General features: G+C 39.3%; 1 protein-coding gene across 1 annotated transcript in view; it reads right to left on the reverse strand.

Annotated features, from left to right (window-relative positions):
- Positions 1–16,804, reverse strand: part of LOC107386600 (roundabout homolog 2) — a 128,240-nt gene extending 111,436 nt beyond the window's left edge. Inside the window, exons 1-2 of the mRNA XM_015961121.3 lie at positions 16,266–16,804; positions 11,904–12,230 (exon numbers count right to left, since the gene is read on the reverse strand). Coding sequence (XP_015816607.3) covers positions 11,904–12,230; positions 16,266–16,320 — 382 coding nt within the window. The 5' untranslated portion in view covers positions 16,321–16,804. The remainder of the gene's footprint in view (positions 1–11,903; positions 12,231–16,265) is intronic.
- Positions 16,805–18,417: the final 1,613 nt, after the last annotated feature.

The following is an 18,417-nucleotide window of genomic DNA, read 5'->3' on the forward strand; positions in this document are numbered from 1 at the left end:
TTGCAGGCGTTTTGGATTCATTGGCCGATTAGATAGTGACACTGAGTCTAGAAATTTGAACCTTTTCCACAATTCTGATTGTCTGAGATTTTAAATGTGGGGTTTTCATGAACTGTAAGCCCTGATCATCACAAGTATAACCAATCAAGGCTTGAAAAAGTTGGCTTTGCATGTAATGAATCTATATTTTAATTTCACCTTTTTAGTTGAATAACAAATACATGGACTTTTGGAACTTAATCTTTTTCTTTAGAGCATAATTTGTTTTTTTTAGAAATTTGAAAACTAATCAATTCCAATTTGCATAAGATTATTCAGTTCTGTTAGATTGGAAAACAAGAATAACACTATATTGTCAACATCACTTAAGCAGGATTAGGACCCTTGAGGGACCCTGGGCAATGAAACTCATTAACCAAGTTTCAATTACATGCACATATTGTAAACCAGGGGAAATCTACCAGATGATAATTTGTTTCATACACAACAATGACCAAATAACCCATTACTCTAATCAGGGAGAATACAAATTAGTGTTTCATTTTTGTTATTTAATCACAGCTCACTTTTAAATCATGCCAAGGCACAAGTTTATTTATGACCATCATACCATCGCTGTTCAATGAAGCCCACCAAAATCGACTAAATAATTCTCTTTTAATGCACATTTAATAATGTGACAGACCAACAAACCTAAACACCCTGTATTTAAATGTGTTTATTTAATAATTTTTTTGGGGTGGGGGGTGTTCCACCAAAATAAACAATAATGATGGACAAGCATATGCTTCTAGACCTGACGAAAGGGAGAAACAAACAAACATACAAAAAAAATACAATACCACAAGACCAAGCTATCACTGCTTCAACCTAATGAGGAAATATAACATCGACATTGTTTTGCTGAACAGTCACATGATAATAAATCACAGTGCATTAAGTGCCAACCACAACCTTAAGACATGTGTTGAACATGCCCAAGTCCTTACTTATGAAAGCACCATGTGAGCACCTGTGTGTGTACATGTGCTTGTATATATAAGGTTTCTCTATAGGAGAGTCCAATGGAGAGTGTGAGGGGCCACAGATCTGCTCCCCAAAGATGTGTAGGAGATGAAGGGAGCCCAAAGCCCCAGAGATCCAGGAGCTGTCCCAGAGCGCAGGGACCCCAGAGAAACTATAACCAGAAAGGCCCCAGCCCCCTCTCGAGAGGCGCAGAGGATTGCCCCGGGGGGCCACAACCAGCCCGTCCCGGAAGACATCAGCAGCAAGCCCACAGGCCCGCCCGCAGCCTCCCACCCCCAAGCCGACCTAGCCCGGAACCCAGCAACCCAGGACCCAGGGGCGACCAGCCCCGCCGGGGACCCAACAGAGCCCAGGGACTCAGATCCTTCCAGGCAGCCACCGGGGTCAACCAGAAGGATGCCAAAATCTTAAACCCCCGGACCCGGGAGCCGTGAACACTCAGACCAAGGCAACACATCCACACCAAATGTGGTATTTAAATATTGCTAACCCTAACCCTAATTCTAACTCCAATCCAGTACAACAGTTAAAACAAGCAGTTTAATGCAAAAGCAAAATCATTCTTAAACTAAGAAAATGTTTTTCTTGACTCATTATTTGATTTTTCTGCAGTGCGTAATCATTTGCATTAGTAGCATGCAGTGCTAATTTAAAGGTGCATTTAAACAAGCTAGCTTGTCATCTGCAAATAAAATACCTACTTTGCCACCAACATTTTTATAATTTATAGCCTTATTTTAGCTGGCATGTTGTTGTCTTCAAACTTTTCAGTTTGTTTCACAAGTTACTGAAAAGCTGATTCTAGATCTGCCCAACATCAGATTTATGTGTAACTGGCCAAGAAAGCAGACTTGGAAACATTAAATAAATCACCAACTCCTCTGTAACATTAATCAAACAAGACAAAACAATTTACTTTACCTTTAGACCACATTTAAATTGACATAATATTACGATGCAAGGCAAATTTAATATGAACTCCTGCCTGATTGATTTTGATTGGTCAAATGCTTTAAAATCATTACATTTTTTCACAAAGGAACCTTCTTTTTAGGTTGCTCTTACTATAGATCATGGCTAGAGCTTTATATGTCAGCTGCATTCATTTCAAAATAATGGTCATTGGTTATTGGAATCCTTTATGGTCAACCACCACTCCTGGAAATCTTTCATCTAATGATGTTTCCCCCTCCTCCTCTGGGGAAACTGTTATTGTTATGGTAATTCCTAGTCAACATACAGCTGACGTTTAATGGATAGAGGATGTTTGGGTCAAGACTTCCTGTGTGTTTCTGTCAATATTTGAATGCAAATTTCATCCGTTCATAGTCTAATAATTTCAAATTGAACCAAAGTTTTGGGCACTGTGTTTATGTCCTTATTCTTTTATGCCTGATCCTTTAAATACATGTATTAGGGAGCATTGAAGTATGTAATAATGAAACAAGAGCCATAAACACTACCAAACGACCATTTAACTAAATCTATTTTTACACTTTATTTTTTAAAACAAACCAAGAGCATGTTCAAAAAGCAAACAGCTGCTTTTAAAAAACAACTCTAACAACAAGATTTAGACAGCAAATGGAGTAGAGGAGCTTCTTCACGCCAGACATATGTTTCTTCCAACCAACTGTAAGAAAGTGCACAAACGCTCTTAAAGGTGTTTGCATGGTCCAATTAACACCAGATGCTAGCCCTTAGCTAATATACCCAACCTCATGATGTACAGACCTCCAAGGAGCAAGCATGGTCCAGTTAGCACCAGATGCTAGCCCCTTATCTTACTGTCTTCAGCAAAAAGGAATTAGAAATTAGTTCTGCTTGCCTGCCCTGGCCACCTCTCTGTGGACTCCTACAAAATGTGACTGCCTTAAATGGAGGGAATCCATTATTTCATCAACATTCCCATTTTAATTAGGGAAATAGCTTCAAATGATGACATGGGTTGGAAAATGATAATCAAATGTGCTTCAATAAACTTCTAAAGCTGTATCACAAGAAAACAGTGACTTTGAGTCCAGTTAGTTTGGCTATTACAAGCGAACACGTGAAAAATGACTACAAGTCGCATTAAAAAGCATCATGGCCTCTCTTGACCCTAAACAGGAAATACTAAGTTTCCAGAATGCATTTTACATACATTCCCATTACTTAATTCAATAAGTATGAAGCTTTTTGCTTCATTCATATTTGATGTACTTTGTGCAAATCTGAAAAACAGCTAAAAGCTACTTGAGTTGGAAAAAGTTCAACTTTGTGCAGATAAAAGCTGTGGGGTGTTTCGGTTATTTTTCTCAGCTGTCTAATTGCATAAGTTCAGCGGCTAGCCCTCCTAACTGCACCGCCAACCACAGAAACTGAGAATGGTGCCGGTTGTGTTTAAGCACCTAAAGCTAGAAACATGTCGAGCTCAGGGACACATTAGTGAACCCTTCTGGCTCATCTTGTGGGCTGTTTCTGTTTAGCTGGTTGCTTATTTCCTTCCTTTTAATGGCTGCTGTAAATAGTTTTGTTTTGCATGTTTGCACATGATGGCTCATTACATACTGCCATGTTGCAACGAGATGTTGAAAACAGAGGTGAGTTGGGAAACTAGTTTCCTTTTGTACTCAATAACTTGATTAGAAAAAACAGTTAGCCATTTTTGTTCAAACTGAGCAACACAAGGTGAAAATATAGGTTATTTTTCTTCCTTTCCCTTTAAAATTTCTAACATTTGTCCAACATGGTGAAACTGAACTCCGCTGATCTGGAAGTCTTGTAATGTATTTTGTGAAACAAGATCATTTCATGCCTGGAGACAGAAATTCTGCTCATTTTGTTTCACTGCATATTTCTTACTGCCCGACGGCTCAGAGCAAAGTGTTCTCACAAGTAGAGGTCAAATACAGATTACATTCTTTATGAGCCGTAATTGAATAAAATACATTTAGCTCAAATGTATTTGGATTATTACATACATGTAACACAATTAATCCATAAGTTGTAGTGTTTTATTGATTTAAGAAAGTATTTTCAAATCTTGCATATTTAAACTTATTGAACTAGTGCAATCAAACACAACATAGGTTACTCATGCCTCTGCACTATCTTTTTATTTATGTGTTTACGGCCTAAAAAAACATTCAAGCAAGCTTAGCAATTTTAGAAGATATGGTCATCAACTTTGGCTAATCAGAAAAACATGTTTATCATATATAAGGATTAAAGGAAAGGATATATTTTACTAATGATATAAAATAAATAAAAGGTAAATGAATAATCCATTCTCATGGCATAGCTACATTGATACATATTCAGCCTCCTACCAAACAAAAGGCACTAAATGTCCTAAAAAAGGAACTAAAATCAGCAAATAAGCTCAAATATCTCACACCAGCTGACGCCACGGTGGTGGAGGGATGATGAACTGGGCTTGCTTTTACAGCCAAAAGTCACAAAGTGAACTATGATTTTTTTTTAATAGCAAATTATTATTTTGTCAAATATGAGACAATTTGATAACTGGAGTTTCGACCTAACTATTGATACCCAACAAACTCACACATTGAGGGGGAAAAATGGACCAAAATATCAAAGAAAAGGTCTAGACTTCAATTTGACTGCAAAGTGCATACAAGACAGAATTGAAAAGCCACATGCTTTTAGCTGGTTCTACAATCTACTGAATAATGACTTTCTCCATGCAGCGTCTGCATTTTCAGTTAAAACTAAATCAGCAACAACTGAAATATACCATTTGTTGCTGTCCAACTGAGACTGAGTCTAACTCGTGTTTTAAACAGGTAACGATCAGATTGCTTTTTATACTTTGAAATGTAAAACCTTAAAAGTAAAAGGTAGTGGACTTTAATTATTAATCCAAAAGGAAACCAATCATTGTCCACTTTAGAGCACTATTCCATTAGTGCCCCCATGGCAGAGGATTCAACGGGGATGTTTTAGTTTTTCTGGCTAGGCTAAGTTTTATTTATTAATTTCTTTCACATAAAATCCAAAAAGTACAGTTACAGCTTATGAAACTTTGTTAAATGTGGAAAAACAATAGACCCACTAGGAATTTAGTAGGAATACTTTAAAATTGTAGTGTCTAACTGTTGAATTTCAATCAAAATGAAATTCATGGATAGACTAGTAATTCTATCTATACCAAAAGATTCAAAACATGTGAGACCACACATGTGGGGAGAAAAAAAAATCACATATGTACCAGTTTTGGTCTCACCAGGTGTGGTATGCACCAGCTTGGCAAAAACGACATACCACACACAAACCACTTTCACTCATGGACACCTCCTCCTCAGACAGGAATTCTCACAAAACAAAACATGACTTTAAAGTAAACTAACATGGCAGAAGAAGAGCCAGCAGCACACTGCCATCACCTCACTTTCCGATTGGCTAAAAGTCACATTAAACAGAAAGCACATTTGCTTGTCTCAAATAATCCATCCAAGCCAATCCAACATGTTTTAAAGTCCGGATTTATGATCAGACCCCTCCCGACGTCCCCCAAATAGACCAGAGCACTTCTAACACACCACACAAGTTAAGACTATCTGATAAGATTATCTTTGGAGCTGACCTGGCGCATCTTTAAGATTGCCAGAAGAGGAGGAGAGGGTCAAAAATCTCTATGATTATCCTGCTGTGTGAACCGGGCTTAAAGGAATCTTTGATGCCTCCACGGACACAGACACATGGACAAGGAGAAATAAAAATGTGCAAAGAGCAATGACTAAAGAAAAAATCGGCATGTCTCAACAGCCAAACACAGTAACACAATAAAATTTTAAATTTCAACAAGAACATTAACAAAAATGTTGGAATTTGCTGTTTCATCACTGCCCTTTGGACTCCACCACACAAGGAGTGTGTTTAAAAGGTACAGTAGGAACCAAGTTATGAATAAACTCAAGTTTTATTCTATTTTTTAGCAATATTGTGTCTCCACCAATACAAAATCCCTGAGAGATAAGAGCTTAAACATTTCACTATGAAAAACAATTCAGACACCTCCCTTCTCACATATGCTAATTTTACAGCTAAATACCCACAAGGTATGACATCAGTACTAGGCCCATGCACGTCTATTGTTGCTGATTTAACAACAGTGTTTCATGTTTGCAGCCAGCCTTCCTTTTTAGTGTCACACTAATGGATGAGAATGTCACACTTACGTAGAGTTAGAAATAACTGTCAACTCATTTGATTTACACATGTAAAATAAAAGCAATAGTTAAAAAACAAAAATTAGCTCTACTCATCAACTTCTACATTTGTTCATTGTGTTTAATCAGTCCCATAGTGCACTAACACGCCCCAGCGGGACACTGATTGCTGATATTCTGGCTGAGTGACTATAATTCTAATTCTTTTGGCACAGTCAACTAGATGGGGGCTGATCTTGTTGAGTTTTGTATTAATGAACACCATTGAATAGGCCTCTCCGCCCACAACTCCTTTCATCACATCAGTTTATTTCTTTTATGCTGCTCCTGATACTTTAAGGAAGCCGTGCAAACTCCATCGCCATCCACTCACTCTGAGGATTCGTGCCAGTCAGTCGGTGGCCTGGAGGGATTGAATGGGGAGGATGCTCCGAAGGAGTGGCATCTAACTTCGCTGACGTGAAGACATGATCAACTGCCACAAGGCTGCATGCACGCTGACAGCATGTGACTGCTGATTATCAAAATTAGATGCTAGGATGAGAGTGAAAATGACATGCTGCAACACAACCACAAACACAATGAGTTCTGTTTATCAAGGTACAATACAAGACCTTGGAATAATAAACAGACATGACCTTGTCTTTTTGTGAAATGGCTGATGTTATCATGTTGTGTCAAATATGCACACAAGACTGCTCAGGAAATCCAATTTCAACAGGGGTGAAAATACTTCAGATCTAAGCCTTATGATGTCGATCAAACCAATATTATACACCCCCCCCCCCCCCACCCAAACACACACACACACACACACACACACCTGTTGGCCTGAGGATCAAATCTTGTTCTTTTCTGTGTCCTTTTTCTTATTTAATTCCAGCCAGAAAAAACAAGGTTATAAAAGGGTTAATACAATAATTTTTCAGCTAATGCAAGCTCTGGGTTCAATGTAATTCACTTGGCTTGCAAATCCACAATTCTAGAGGGGAAAAAACCTGTGCACTGAAAGATTTAATACAGATTAAATAACCATAGAGATGGGATAAAGGTATGTTTATGCGATGTCCCTGTGGACGTTGTACCCATGAGGTAAACCTGAGGGAAGGTGATTAGGCACAAAAAGTAAAGTGAAGCAAAAAGGACTAACTAATCTTTGGTTGGTAATACGGGAAAGAGGTGTGGATTTACACTCACTAGTCACATTATTAGGTATGCCAATCAATTGTTTAGTACAAACAGCATGGCAGCAACTCAGTGCATTTAGGCTTCTAGATGTGGGAAGACAACATGTCTATGTTCAACCTGAGCATCGGTATGACGAAGACAGAGGATCTGGGTGTTGTTGGTGTTGTGCCCCCACTTGAATTTAAAAAATGATTAATTTTGTCTCTCCTATAAGCTGTTGACACAAACTGACACTTTTGAACATCTTTAAGCTCATATATTTTGTTTTGAGCCTATGTCGAGATAGCCTTGAATTTAGCAATCTAGCAACGTTCCATTGGAACCTCTGCAGCGCCGGTCAGTGTTGTGGCTGGCTAATCACAGCGCGTTTAATAAAAAAATAATAATAATAAAAACTATGAACTGTTTTTTTTTATGTAGTTCCTCTATGATGTAATGGACTGCTCCATTGACTGACATCCGTGATGGTTCAATCACAGCATTCTATTGGTTTGGTGGGCCAATCATGTCACATTATCAGCCAGCTGGACGGGATGTCAGTGTAACCGAGCAAAACAAAAATGGTGACTGCTCCGTAGCGGTCCAGTCACAGCACTCTTTTGGTTTTGTGGGCCAGTCACAACGCTCTTTTGGTGGGCGGGATGTTACTGATACAACGATGACAATACTGTTTGAAACGGCTTTGGCGTCCACTTTTCACAATTTTGACTTGGACTTTTCTTTGAGTCAAGAGCAGATAGAAGTACTTAAGTTTATTTAGAAAAAAGCATGCATTTGCATCTTCTTTGATGGAGTATGGCAGACTGCCCTGCTGACTGACATCCTTGGAGGTAAGTATGTCACATTGTTTGTTGTCCAGGAGCATACGGAGGCAGTTTAAAAGACAGCTGTGGATCCCTTCCCATGAAGAAGAGCCGTCAATGGACCTTTGGCACACTATATATTCTTATACATAGGATGGCTTTGCCAGGCTAATGCTGATGTGTACAAATGAATAAAATGAACATAAATTATCTTTGCATTTTTTTAAACAAATAAAATCAAAATTTGGGGCCTGCAATACATTTAAACTACTACTTTGGCCCTCTTCTTGAAAATAAGTCTACAGAGGATGGTTTGGTTTGAATAGTTGGACTGTTGGCCGCTACACCCCACTACCCCTCTCTGGCCCCCTCCCATGGACAAAAACCTTTTCCACTGTAACAATAGCTCTGAACTGGTTGTTGCATTGTTGCACTGTGTCACTCTCTGCCACTGTTACTTAGGTGCACTGATGTCATAACGTGCTAAATGATTATATTATACTGTGCAGTGTTGTTGCTCCAAACATAATTTCATTGTTTTTGTGACAATGAAAATAAATCTCTCTAATCTCTAATATAATCTGAAAAAAGGGGAAATAACCCAAAATGTAGTAAATATTTGGACAAAACTGCCTTGTTGGTGTCAGAAGTGTCAGTCCAAATCCAGTACCTTTAGAGTGTAGCAGAAGCGGAGATGTGCATCAGATGTGCAGTCAACACATTTACAGCAGATATGTGATGCTCTCCTGTCAATACTGACCAAAATACCCGAGCAATGTTAACAGCACCTTTGCTCATTCTAAAACTAACAGGAATTTTTGAAGGCAGAGAGGAGTCCAACCCAGGACCTTGTAACATGGACTTATTGTAATAGAGGCTAATGAGTGTAAACATATGGTGCGATACATCAAACTAGCATGTAATATCTTAATACCATTATTATTATTATTATTATTATTATTATTATTATTATTATTATTATTATTATTATTAATGCAGTTGTTGCTGTTACTGTTGTTGTCGACGGCTGTTGTCGTTTAGGCCTCACTAGCAAATGAGCAGAACTAAGTGTTTCTGTACTTCATTAAAAACAAACAAATGTTGTGAGGTTTGTTATTTGTTTTGCCAACCTGCCAGCTGTAGAATTGCCTGGCACGTCTGAATAATTAGCATATTTTAAGCTCTGTTGCCATCTTAAACAGCTGAAGTGTTTTCTATCAGATGGAATGAATAATGCCGCATCAAATTTCAGTCAGTCTGAAGCTGGCAAAAAATAAAAAAATAAATAAATAAAACGCTTGACAAGCCACTAAAATTGGTCTTGCATAGCAGAAATGTACCCGAGGGAGCAGCGCCCCTCTGGTTAGCTACATTTTCTGAACCACTGGTTAAGATCCATTGCTACAACCCATTAGGAAATGTGTCGTTGTGTGCGGACTCCTGACAAAAAATGACCATTTCAATCCATGCTCATTGTCAGAATCATCCCCACAAGCACTTTTATCTACCCACTTGCTCTCACCCGGAGCTTTGCATGACAACTTTGGCTGCAGGAATACTGGCAAGAACCTGCAGCCCCTGGAGGACTCATATGACTTTCCTTCCCTGTAAACATAATATTCTGCAGACAGAGAAGTCTAGCAGCTGAATGGGTCATCCAGCTTTGGAATTGGAAAAGCTGCAGAAAAATCAACCTATTAAAATTTTTTGAGGACATAAATAAATGTTTTAGTGGTAGCTAAGACTTCAGATTTTTAAAACAGGAAAAGGTCTCAGTTTTTGGCTTTATTATGTGACAATCACCGCCTTGAAATAGGAGCACTTATAAGGTACTGCATGGTTCGTAAAGCAGATAAAGAACACAGACCTAGTGTGATGTGATTTCCCTGAGCCATCATTGATCCTTCACAATTTCCTCACTCACCACGACGGTTCTATACACATTTAGCCAAATGCATGCCATTGGTTCGTGAAGACGCCTGCAGGGATTCTGAATGCTGCATCATAAATCATCTAAGACTCACATCATTTCACCATTACAAAAAACATTAGAGCTGCCTATGGGGCAAACATCAAAGCTTCATGTCTAGATTTAACTAATGCACGTTTGATTTTTCACTATTAAATCAGCAAGTTGGATCATTTTCTTCATGTGTAGTAAAGATACAGAGTCCATACACATGTTTAAATAACAGAAAACTGTATTTATAGATGATAATCAAACTTTTGCACTAACGAGAAATATTTTCTTGTGGAAAAAGTGAACTAAAAGCTGCAAATGAGCTTTATGGTACTTAAAAAAAGCCAGAAAATCCCCACGAAATTACTCTGGCACAGTCATTGTGTTCATAAAGTCGGTCTCCTTTCAATGAAGGGAATCAGTGAAGCAGCCATAGCATTACTCTCCTGACACCATAACGACAGTTTTGGGTCTCTGGTTTCTTTACGAGAGAATTATTCACAAGTTTCAAACAACTCTGCAGCTCAAGATGTGCAATGTAAATGTGACATGCAGCGGAGCATAGATTTAGATTACAGTGAGAAAGGGATACTTCTCTTATGGTAACTTCTCTACAAAATGGTAATCTGGTTCTGCTTCATACACCAAAAAGCTTCTTGTGCAAGCCTGGGCTCTGACACACACTCCTGTTTCAGGGATCTGCATGAAGATTGGTATTTCCAAGGTAACTAATCATTTCTGTAGCTGAAATAAAGGACTAAAAAAAACTGAGATCTTTGATAATTTTGCAGATTAATCTTCTATTAAGTTCTCAGTTTTTATCTATGCTTTGTTTTTCTTCTGAGCTCACGATTTCCCCATAAAGTGAACCACGGATCCAGAGTGGATCAAAAATACACCAAAACAGCAACATTTAGACCATAATTCTGAACCTGAGAACTCGCTTTTACGCAAAAGTAATTTTATAATAAACCACAATCGATCAAACCTTTTTGCTTTTTAATATCTTTGTAATAAGCACAAATACGCTGATATTCTTTAAACTCAAAAGCAATCCACAAAAGGCAGTTTGCATTGAATTCCCTGTCTGTGAAAGCAGAAAACAAAAGTGTGTGTTTTAAGCGTGTGTGCATGCATGTATATCAGTGTGTGCGTCCGAGCGTGTGTGCATCTTGTTCATGGCAAGAAATCAGCTCAGTTTAGCACATAATGGAAATGTGAATAGCCCAGAGCGCCTCTCTCCCACACAGGGAGAGATCTGGCTGGGAGCTGGCTGCATCTTTCCAAACCAAAACAGTGTGAAAAGGAGTTAGCTGGGTTAAAATCCTGCCCCCTTCCTTAATCCTCCCCGGAGCAGTTCACGGCTCTGTCCATACATTACTCAAGCAGGTCATCCAAACAGGTCTCACCAGCAGTCTGCAAAACATATTCGCACACATATGCGCAAACGTGCTGAGCATACAACACACCCGTATGCACTCTTTTGGGTTCAGCTGAAAGGTGAAGCCGTGCATATCATGACAGATGACATTGTTTATGGATGCTGTAGCACAAATGCCCCAAAATGTTACACCTGATTAAACATGAACCATACCATTTTTTCAAATTCAGCATTTGCACATTTTCGTACACCCTAAGAAAGGTGACTGACCTTGACACATCATGTGGAGCCGTTTTTCCATCATGCAGCACTGAGATTTTATTGACCATGACCATTGTGACACAAAGAACAGGATTCAAAGTCAGACTTACGTGCAACTTCCAGAGATGCATTCCGACTTACTGCCTCTCCCAGATAGTTTCGTGCGATGCACACATAGATGCCATCATCTGGCCTGCTGCGACGCCCGTGCACAATACGCAGGAAGAAGAGGGACCCGCTGGGGAGAAGCATTCGGTGGGAGCGAGGGTTCTCCCGATCCGTCTCAACACGCTCCCCGTCTTTGTACCATTCCACTGTGGGTGTTGGACGGCCTTCGGCTTTGCAGTTGAGCGTGGCTGGTTCTCCTTTGGACACAACAAGGTCAGAAGGGTGCTCAAGAATGCGAGGGGGGAAATCTTCCTGGCGAAGACGGGACCCTAAAGGAAAAAAAGGAAAAAAAAATGTCTAACCCATTTTTACTGTAAATCCTGACAAAGTGAGTGTCATTCTATTTATGATGATAGACACTGGAGAAATGAAACAGTCTAATATAAAGCAAGAATTGATGTTTAACCAGCTGAAAGGCTTTGTTGTAATTATCTAACAAGTGGTTTTGGGTGGTTGTTTTTGTTTGTTTTTTCCACCAGGACCTGGTTGTAACTTGCAGATGACATCATCACTAGATGGCGTTTATGTGCAAAGTAGTTACTGAACTACCACAATGCTTTTTTTTTTCAGACTGGATGCATCTTTCAGCATGACAGTTGTCAAAATAAGGAAACCTGAATAACCCCGAATCCAAACTGAGGCGTGTTGCAGCAGCGGCCCGGTTTGCTTGCAACACGGATGCAGTGCCTCACCACAGTACGTGTAGTTGGACTCACAAAATCATGGGAAAATGATGCTGTGTGCTTTAAAATAACTTATTTTTATGTTATGACTATACTAAACTCAGCATTCGTTGATTTTTTTGGTCAATATCTTCTCGCTGTTGGTGTTGTCTTTGTAAAGCAGAAGTGTGGTGTTATGTATAACGTTGTAATTCTTTACTGCCAGAATAAAAGCCTCGATCATCCTGAAAAACACATTTTTGCTTTCCTCAACAAATTCATGGAGATAATAAGCCATTCGATCACGAGTAAATATGCAATGTTTATTCAGTTAAGGAATCGTAACTCTGCAATTTATTTTGTTTTGAAACTATACACCAATGCTGTGTGTGATCTCCTGTCCAGCCCAATGTTAACTACAGAGCTCGGCACATGTTTGAAGCATGTTGCAGGAAAAATAGAACCCAGTCCTAACTTTAGCAACAAGACGCGACACTTCTTGGACACGTCTGAACTGTTCCGCTCTGTAGTCGGTGTGAACCACACCACACACTGTGATGGCTTCCAGTTGAAGCCAAGACTGTCGTAATGCGCTGTAGATGCTCCTGGTGTGGACTGGAGGTAAGCCAACATTTTTGTCACCATAATTTTACTTGACGTGGCTGCACAATTAGAAATTACAACTTTATCTGTATAAACCATAGTTCTGCTTCATATAAGGGTGCTTTCTGCTTGTTGAGATGGACAAGACACATTACATTTAAATACTATCATAATGCAGATGTTTGCATTTTTTTCCTTCAAATTAAGAATGCTGATACCTTTGATCTGTAATAATTAGCATTGTCTTAGTAAAAATCTAAATTAAGAATTGTGAAGAGGATACAATTTATTTATTTGTGTGTTAAGTGTATTTGCAGTGAGGGGGTTCGTCTCCCTTAACATTCGTTTTTTACTTAACATTGCTTTTACCTAACCAAGTTTTTATTGCCCGAGCCTCAATTTTATAAAGGGCATAAAGTGAAAATAAAACAAATGCTGAAAACTAAATTTATATTCGTTTAGAAAGTGATGAGCTGAACAGAAAAAAACTACAAAATATATTTCATAACCACAACTTTTCCACTTGAAGGTGTACCTTTATGCACATGAAGCAAATACAGTTAATTACTCTCATCTGTCGAAGCCATCTATTAGACAAAAAGTTAATTCTATCCAAATTTGTGAATTTGATTGTTAGAATAAAACTGAAGATGACTTCATTACAGCCACTGAAAGGAAACGTGATTTGTTTTGGAGTCCCTGCTTGAAAGTGGCTGCATTACTCCACTCAGGTATTTGCTTTCAAAGGCAGGAGCTGGAAAGTTATTACGTCTCATTAGCTTTTTTTCATTAGCACGTTCCATCAGGCGCTGATATCATCTAACATGTTGTCTCAGAGGCTGTATCAAGTTTCTCGCTGTGACATCTGTGATAACCAAAGTTTACTCGTGTCTTGTAACATCATGCACGTTTAGTTATTTTTATTGCTAAGCAAAAAGAATCCTAAATGCTTCTTTCCAAATTAGACAAGAATGTAGAGACCATTTTTGTTACTGATGTCTGCATCCCAACTCTTCTGCTTCATGGTGCAGAAGCACATTAGAAAATCTGTGTTAAAAGGTCATTGTCTTGTGTTGTGTGCATGCACACAACCGAGAGTGTGATGTCTGAGCTGCTCAAGTTGCATTTTATTAAATACAATAAAAATGAACTAGGAATACAGAAGTACTGTTGCATGGTGGCTCAAGCTTGGCGGACGGCTAATAAACACACAGCTGCAGAGGAACAGAAATAAACACACAAATGTGGATGGAAATTGATGTGACGTCTGTAATGTTAAGAGGTTTGTTGACAAAAAGTGTTCCATTAACTGAATCGTGGTGATACATTGTGTTTCAAAGAGGCTTTTAAATCTGTGTATCTTGCTCATTTGTGTGAATCCATAAAAAAAACACAAACAAACACAGAGTTTACAGAATGCTAACTCCGTCTAATTGGTTGTCTGCACTGGGGGCTTCTCGGAACGGAGCAGTCAGACGACAGAATTTAAATGAGCTCGTTCAGGATGTGGGTGGCACATCGGGGCAGCGGTTGTTGGAGTTCTGTGAGGTCCTGTCACTCTTTTAGCCCAGTGATGGACTGGCAAACCGTTTAGGGAATTTGTCTGCTTTCTGTACAATTCATATTCTTTGTGCCCTAGTGACCCTGAATGCAAATGAACACAGACCAGACATTTAACTCCTTAAAATATATGTGGCTGAATAATGCTTTAATTTGCTGGTGTTTTGTGAATCCACGTACAATGGTGATTTGGCAAAATACTCATCAAATAAAGAAGTATGCATGCAGAAGACCTCTGTTGCAAGCTTGTTTGTGGGGAACTATCCGTGGTGCTGAAGCAGAAAACCAAGACCTTACAGGAGAAAGTGGACTGTTTAGGCCTTATAAGTGAGGTTTGCACAGATAAAATCAATTTAAGGTGTCATCGTCCTAGCATTGAACCTCAGAACTCAGTTTGAGTTTCTAACTGAAAGATTAATTCGGCTGTCAAGCAAAGGGCACTTGCCATTCAAGCATTGTCTGTGCACTGCAAGGCTGAAATGTCAAAGTACAAAACCATTTTCCAAAGACAAATTATAACTTGAGACTGATAGCAAGTACACACAGTAAAGGAGTGCACAGTTTCAGAAACATGAATGTGCTCACTGCTCCCCTCATTATTCCTTCTAACACATCAGAGTTTATGTTCCCTTTGGCCAATGCAGTCAATCAGAGGAGGATAACTTACTTCTAGCAAATGCTTCATAAAAAATCTGACTGGTTATGGATTATAAAGATACACATGCTATAACCGTGAGTAATTGCCATTGTTTTAACCCTTAAATGAACAACCTTGGGATAAAAACACAAGAAACAAAGCTAAACAACAATCCAAACCAAGATGCATCAACCTTCCAAATCAGTCAGCACTCCATTACATCAGAAAAACAAAACAAAAAATAACTTGGTTTTTTACTTTATTTTAAAAATAAAAGTAACAACTAGCAACAATGTGAGCTGAACATTTGTTGTGGAGTTGAAATAAAACAAAATGTGTGTAAAAAAAAACCAGTGTGCTTAGAAATGTTAAAATTCGACTATATCTTTACTAGATCCCGATAGAGAGAAAAGTTTCAAAATGATGAGTCAGGATCATATGTATGAGGTGCACATCAATGAGCATCAACAGAATCACAGCCATGCATTTATATGGACTAAAGTATTTTTCTTCCACACAATAGTAAAGAAACACGTTTTAAAAGTTGCATTTTAGTGATGTTGCTGCCGAGAACACCTTTAATTTGTTCAAATGTCATATGATTTAATTTTCACCAGACATGTTGGAGCAACCCTCATTAATAAATGAGCAACTTATGTCTAAAGGAGCCATTATAGAGTTGGCCTACAGCAATCTACATCACAACAACTCAGAGAACTAAACCATTAGAATCAAATATTTCTGAGGAAATGGGAAGCATGCCCGTCGCAATCTATTGGTTCATCTATTGGGCGAGCCGTTTGACAAATGTAATAGAGAATATAATGCAGTTATGAACTTACCGTCGGTGCGGGTGTGCAGAAGTCCACAGAGAGATAAAAAGAGTAGAGGACCCATTGTGGCATATTGGCCTCGTATGTGCTATCAGCGCATGAATCGTCCACAGTCAGAATGAAGCAATCAGTTGATCAATCAGTCCCGATTCCCTCGTAAACAATTATCGCCTCAACGCGTTGGACCAAAACAGCCAAAGGAGCGGTTTTTGCAGGGGAATCGCTCCCATCCACACGTTCGTTCCTCCTCTCCAAGAGCGCACCAGTGAGCTGTCGACTCTCCGACGAGTTGGCAGTTTCCACAGTCACCACATCAAACATCACCGACGCCCAGACCGCGCTACGCCGTCCCACCGCATTCCTCTTGACACCTCACCGGGTCCGAGCGCACCCACTCGGATCCATCCTGGCGCGGGACAAGCTGGAGGATGAAAGGTGGAAATGGGATTCAGTCAGAGGTGAGTGGCTGCACGGTGCAGCGCAGCGCAGCCCCTCCTATCCACTCCGCTGCCCTGGGAGAAACTAACCCCACCGGTTTATGACACACACACACACACACACACACACACACACACACACACACACACACACACACACACACACACACACACACACACCAGATCTCCGCACTAAATCCGAGTGGCAGTCTGAATAATGGGAAATGGGGTGGAATCATTTGGCTGCTGTTTTTATTTTCTTATTTTAATCAGCTTTGTTTTCCTTTACGTTAATCTGATTTTACACATTTAGAAAACCAACACAAATGGTCCTCCATGTGTTCCTCAAAGGGCTGAAACATCTAATTTCCCTAGACATCATCAAGGCATAGACTAAAGCAATTTACTTAAACCCCTTTGTTTTTGCTACCATATGTTTTATGCTTATGGCTGAAAACGCAAATAAAAACAGAAAGCTGTAAAGAAATGACTCTTCACTCCTCCCCCTGTCTCAGGTGCGTATCCTGCTTCAGAGCCAATTCTGCTCAATAGTCAATGGCATTATAAATACAGAGCCCCACACTGAGATGAGAGCCAGATAGCAGGTGCTATTGATCCAACGGGTTCAATTAAACCATTTTTGGCGCTGCACTGACAGCAGCAGATCGAATAATAATTGCAGATAATGAGTAAAATGACTAAATGAGCAAAGTGAGCAGGCACGTGATTTGGATGAATCTTGTGTATCTGACAGAGTAAATTCAAGATTTCAAGACTGGTTGATGGAAACATTTTATTGACCTTTTCTGGCCCCATAAGTTTCGTCTGAATAGGAAAAGCTTTAAATGGATGCTGGCCTACAGATATGTTGAGGTGTGTTACCTTATATTAAATAAAATTAAACTTTTGCTCAATGTATGCTGCATGAGGGTCTCTGCCACCTCTAGAAACAATCCAAATGTGAAAAAAGTCAATCCCTTTCTTTCGGTGTTTGGTTTAAAATATCATGTGCGTAAAATTAACCGTTTTCAAACCTTTTGTGATGTCACAAATGGGGAAAGTAGAAAAGAACCACCTTTCACAAACATGAGAGAGCTGCAGCTGGAGGAGCAGTAGCTCTAATCAAAGTCCCTCCCGGATATCAGACTCTTTCAACTTATAGCAGCCTGAACTGGGGGATGGGTGGGCATGGCCAGCTTGACAGTGCCCTAAAACTCTCCTGAAACACCTAAAATTTCTTTATGGGGGAGGGATGCATGAAATTCACTTTCACAAACTTTGATTTCTGAAATGTATACCACTATTTTTCATTTAAAAAACTGCCGCTTTATATTTTTACACACTAATATTTTATTTATTTATTTAATTATTTTATTTATTTATTTAAGAGCTAAACATATCATGGGAGATTATTCCCATCTCTCCCTTTGCGGGTGATCTCATCATCCCAAGCTCAGGTCCTCTACCAGAGGCCTGGGACCTTAACCCTCTCAGTCTCAAAATAAGTTTTGATAATGGGACGAACAACTAGTCCTTCAGGGGTTCTTCTGAGTTAAAAAATGCTCATGAAATATGTAGGTTGAGTAACCAGGTAGGTAGGTTTTAACGTTGCAAATTTGCAACGCCTGCCTCCAGAGGGTTACGGGTTCTGCAGTATCTTAGCTGTTCCTAGATCTGCACTTATCTGGACTGAAATGTTTGATGTTATATGGGATCTGCTTTAG

Source organism: Nothobranchius furzeri, chromosome 10 (assembly GCF_043380555.1).
Source record: "Nothobranchius furzeri strain GRZ-AD chromosome 10, NfurGRZ-RIMD1, whole genome shotgun sequence".
Taxonomy (NCBI): Eukaryota; Metazoa; Chordata; class Actinopteri; order Cyprinodontiformes; family Nothobranchiidae; genus Nothobranchius; species Nothobranchius furzeri.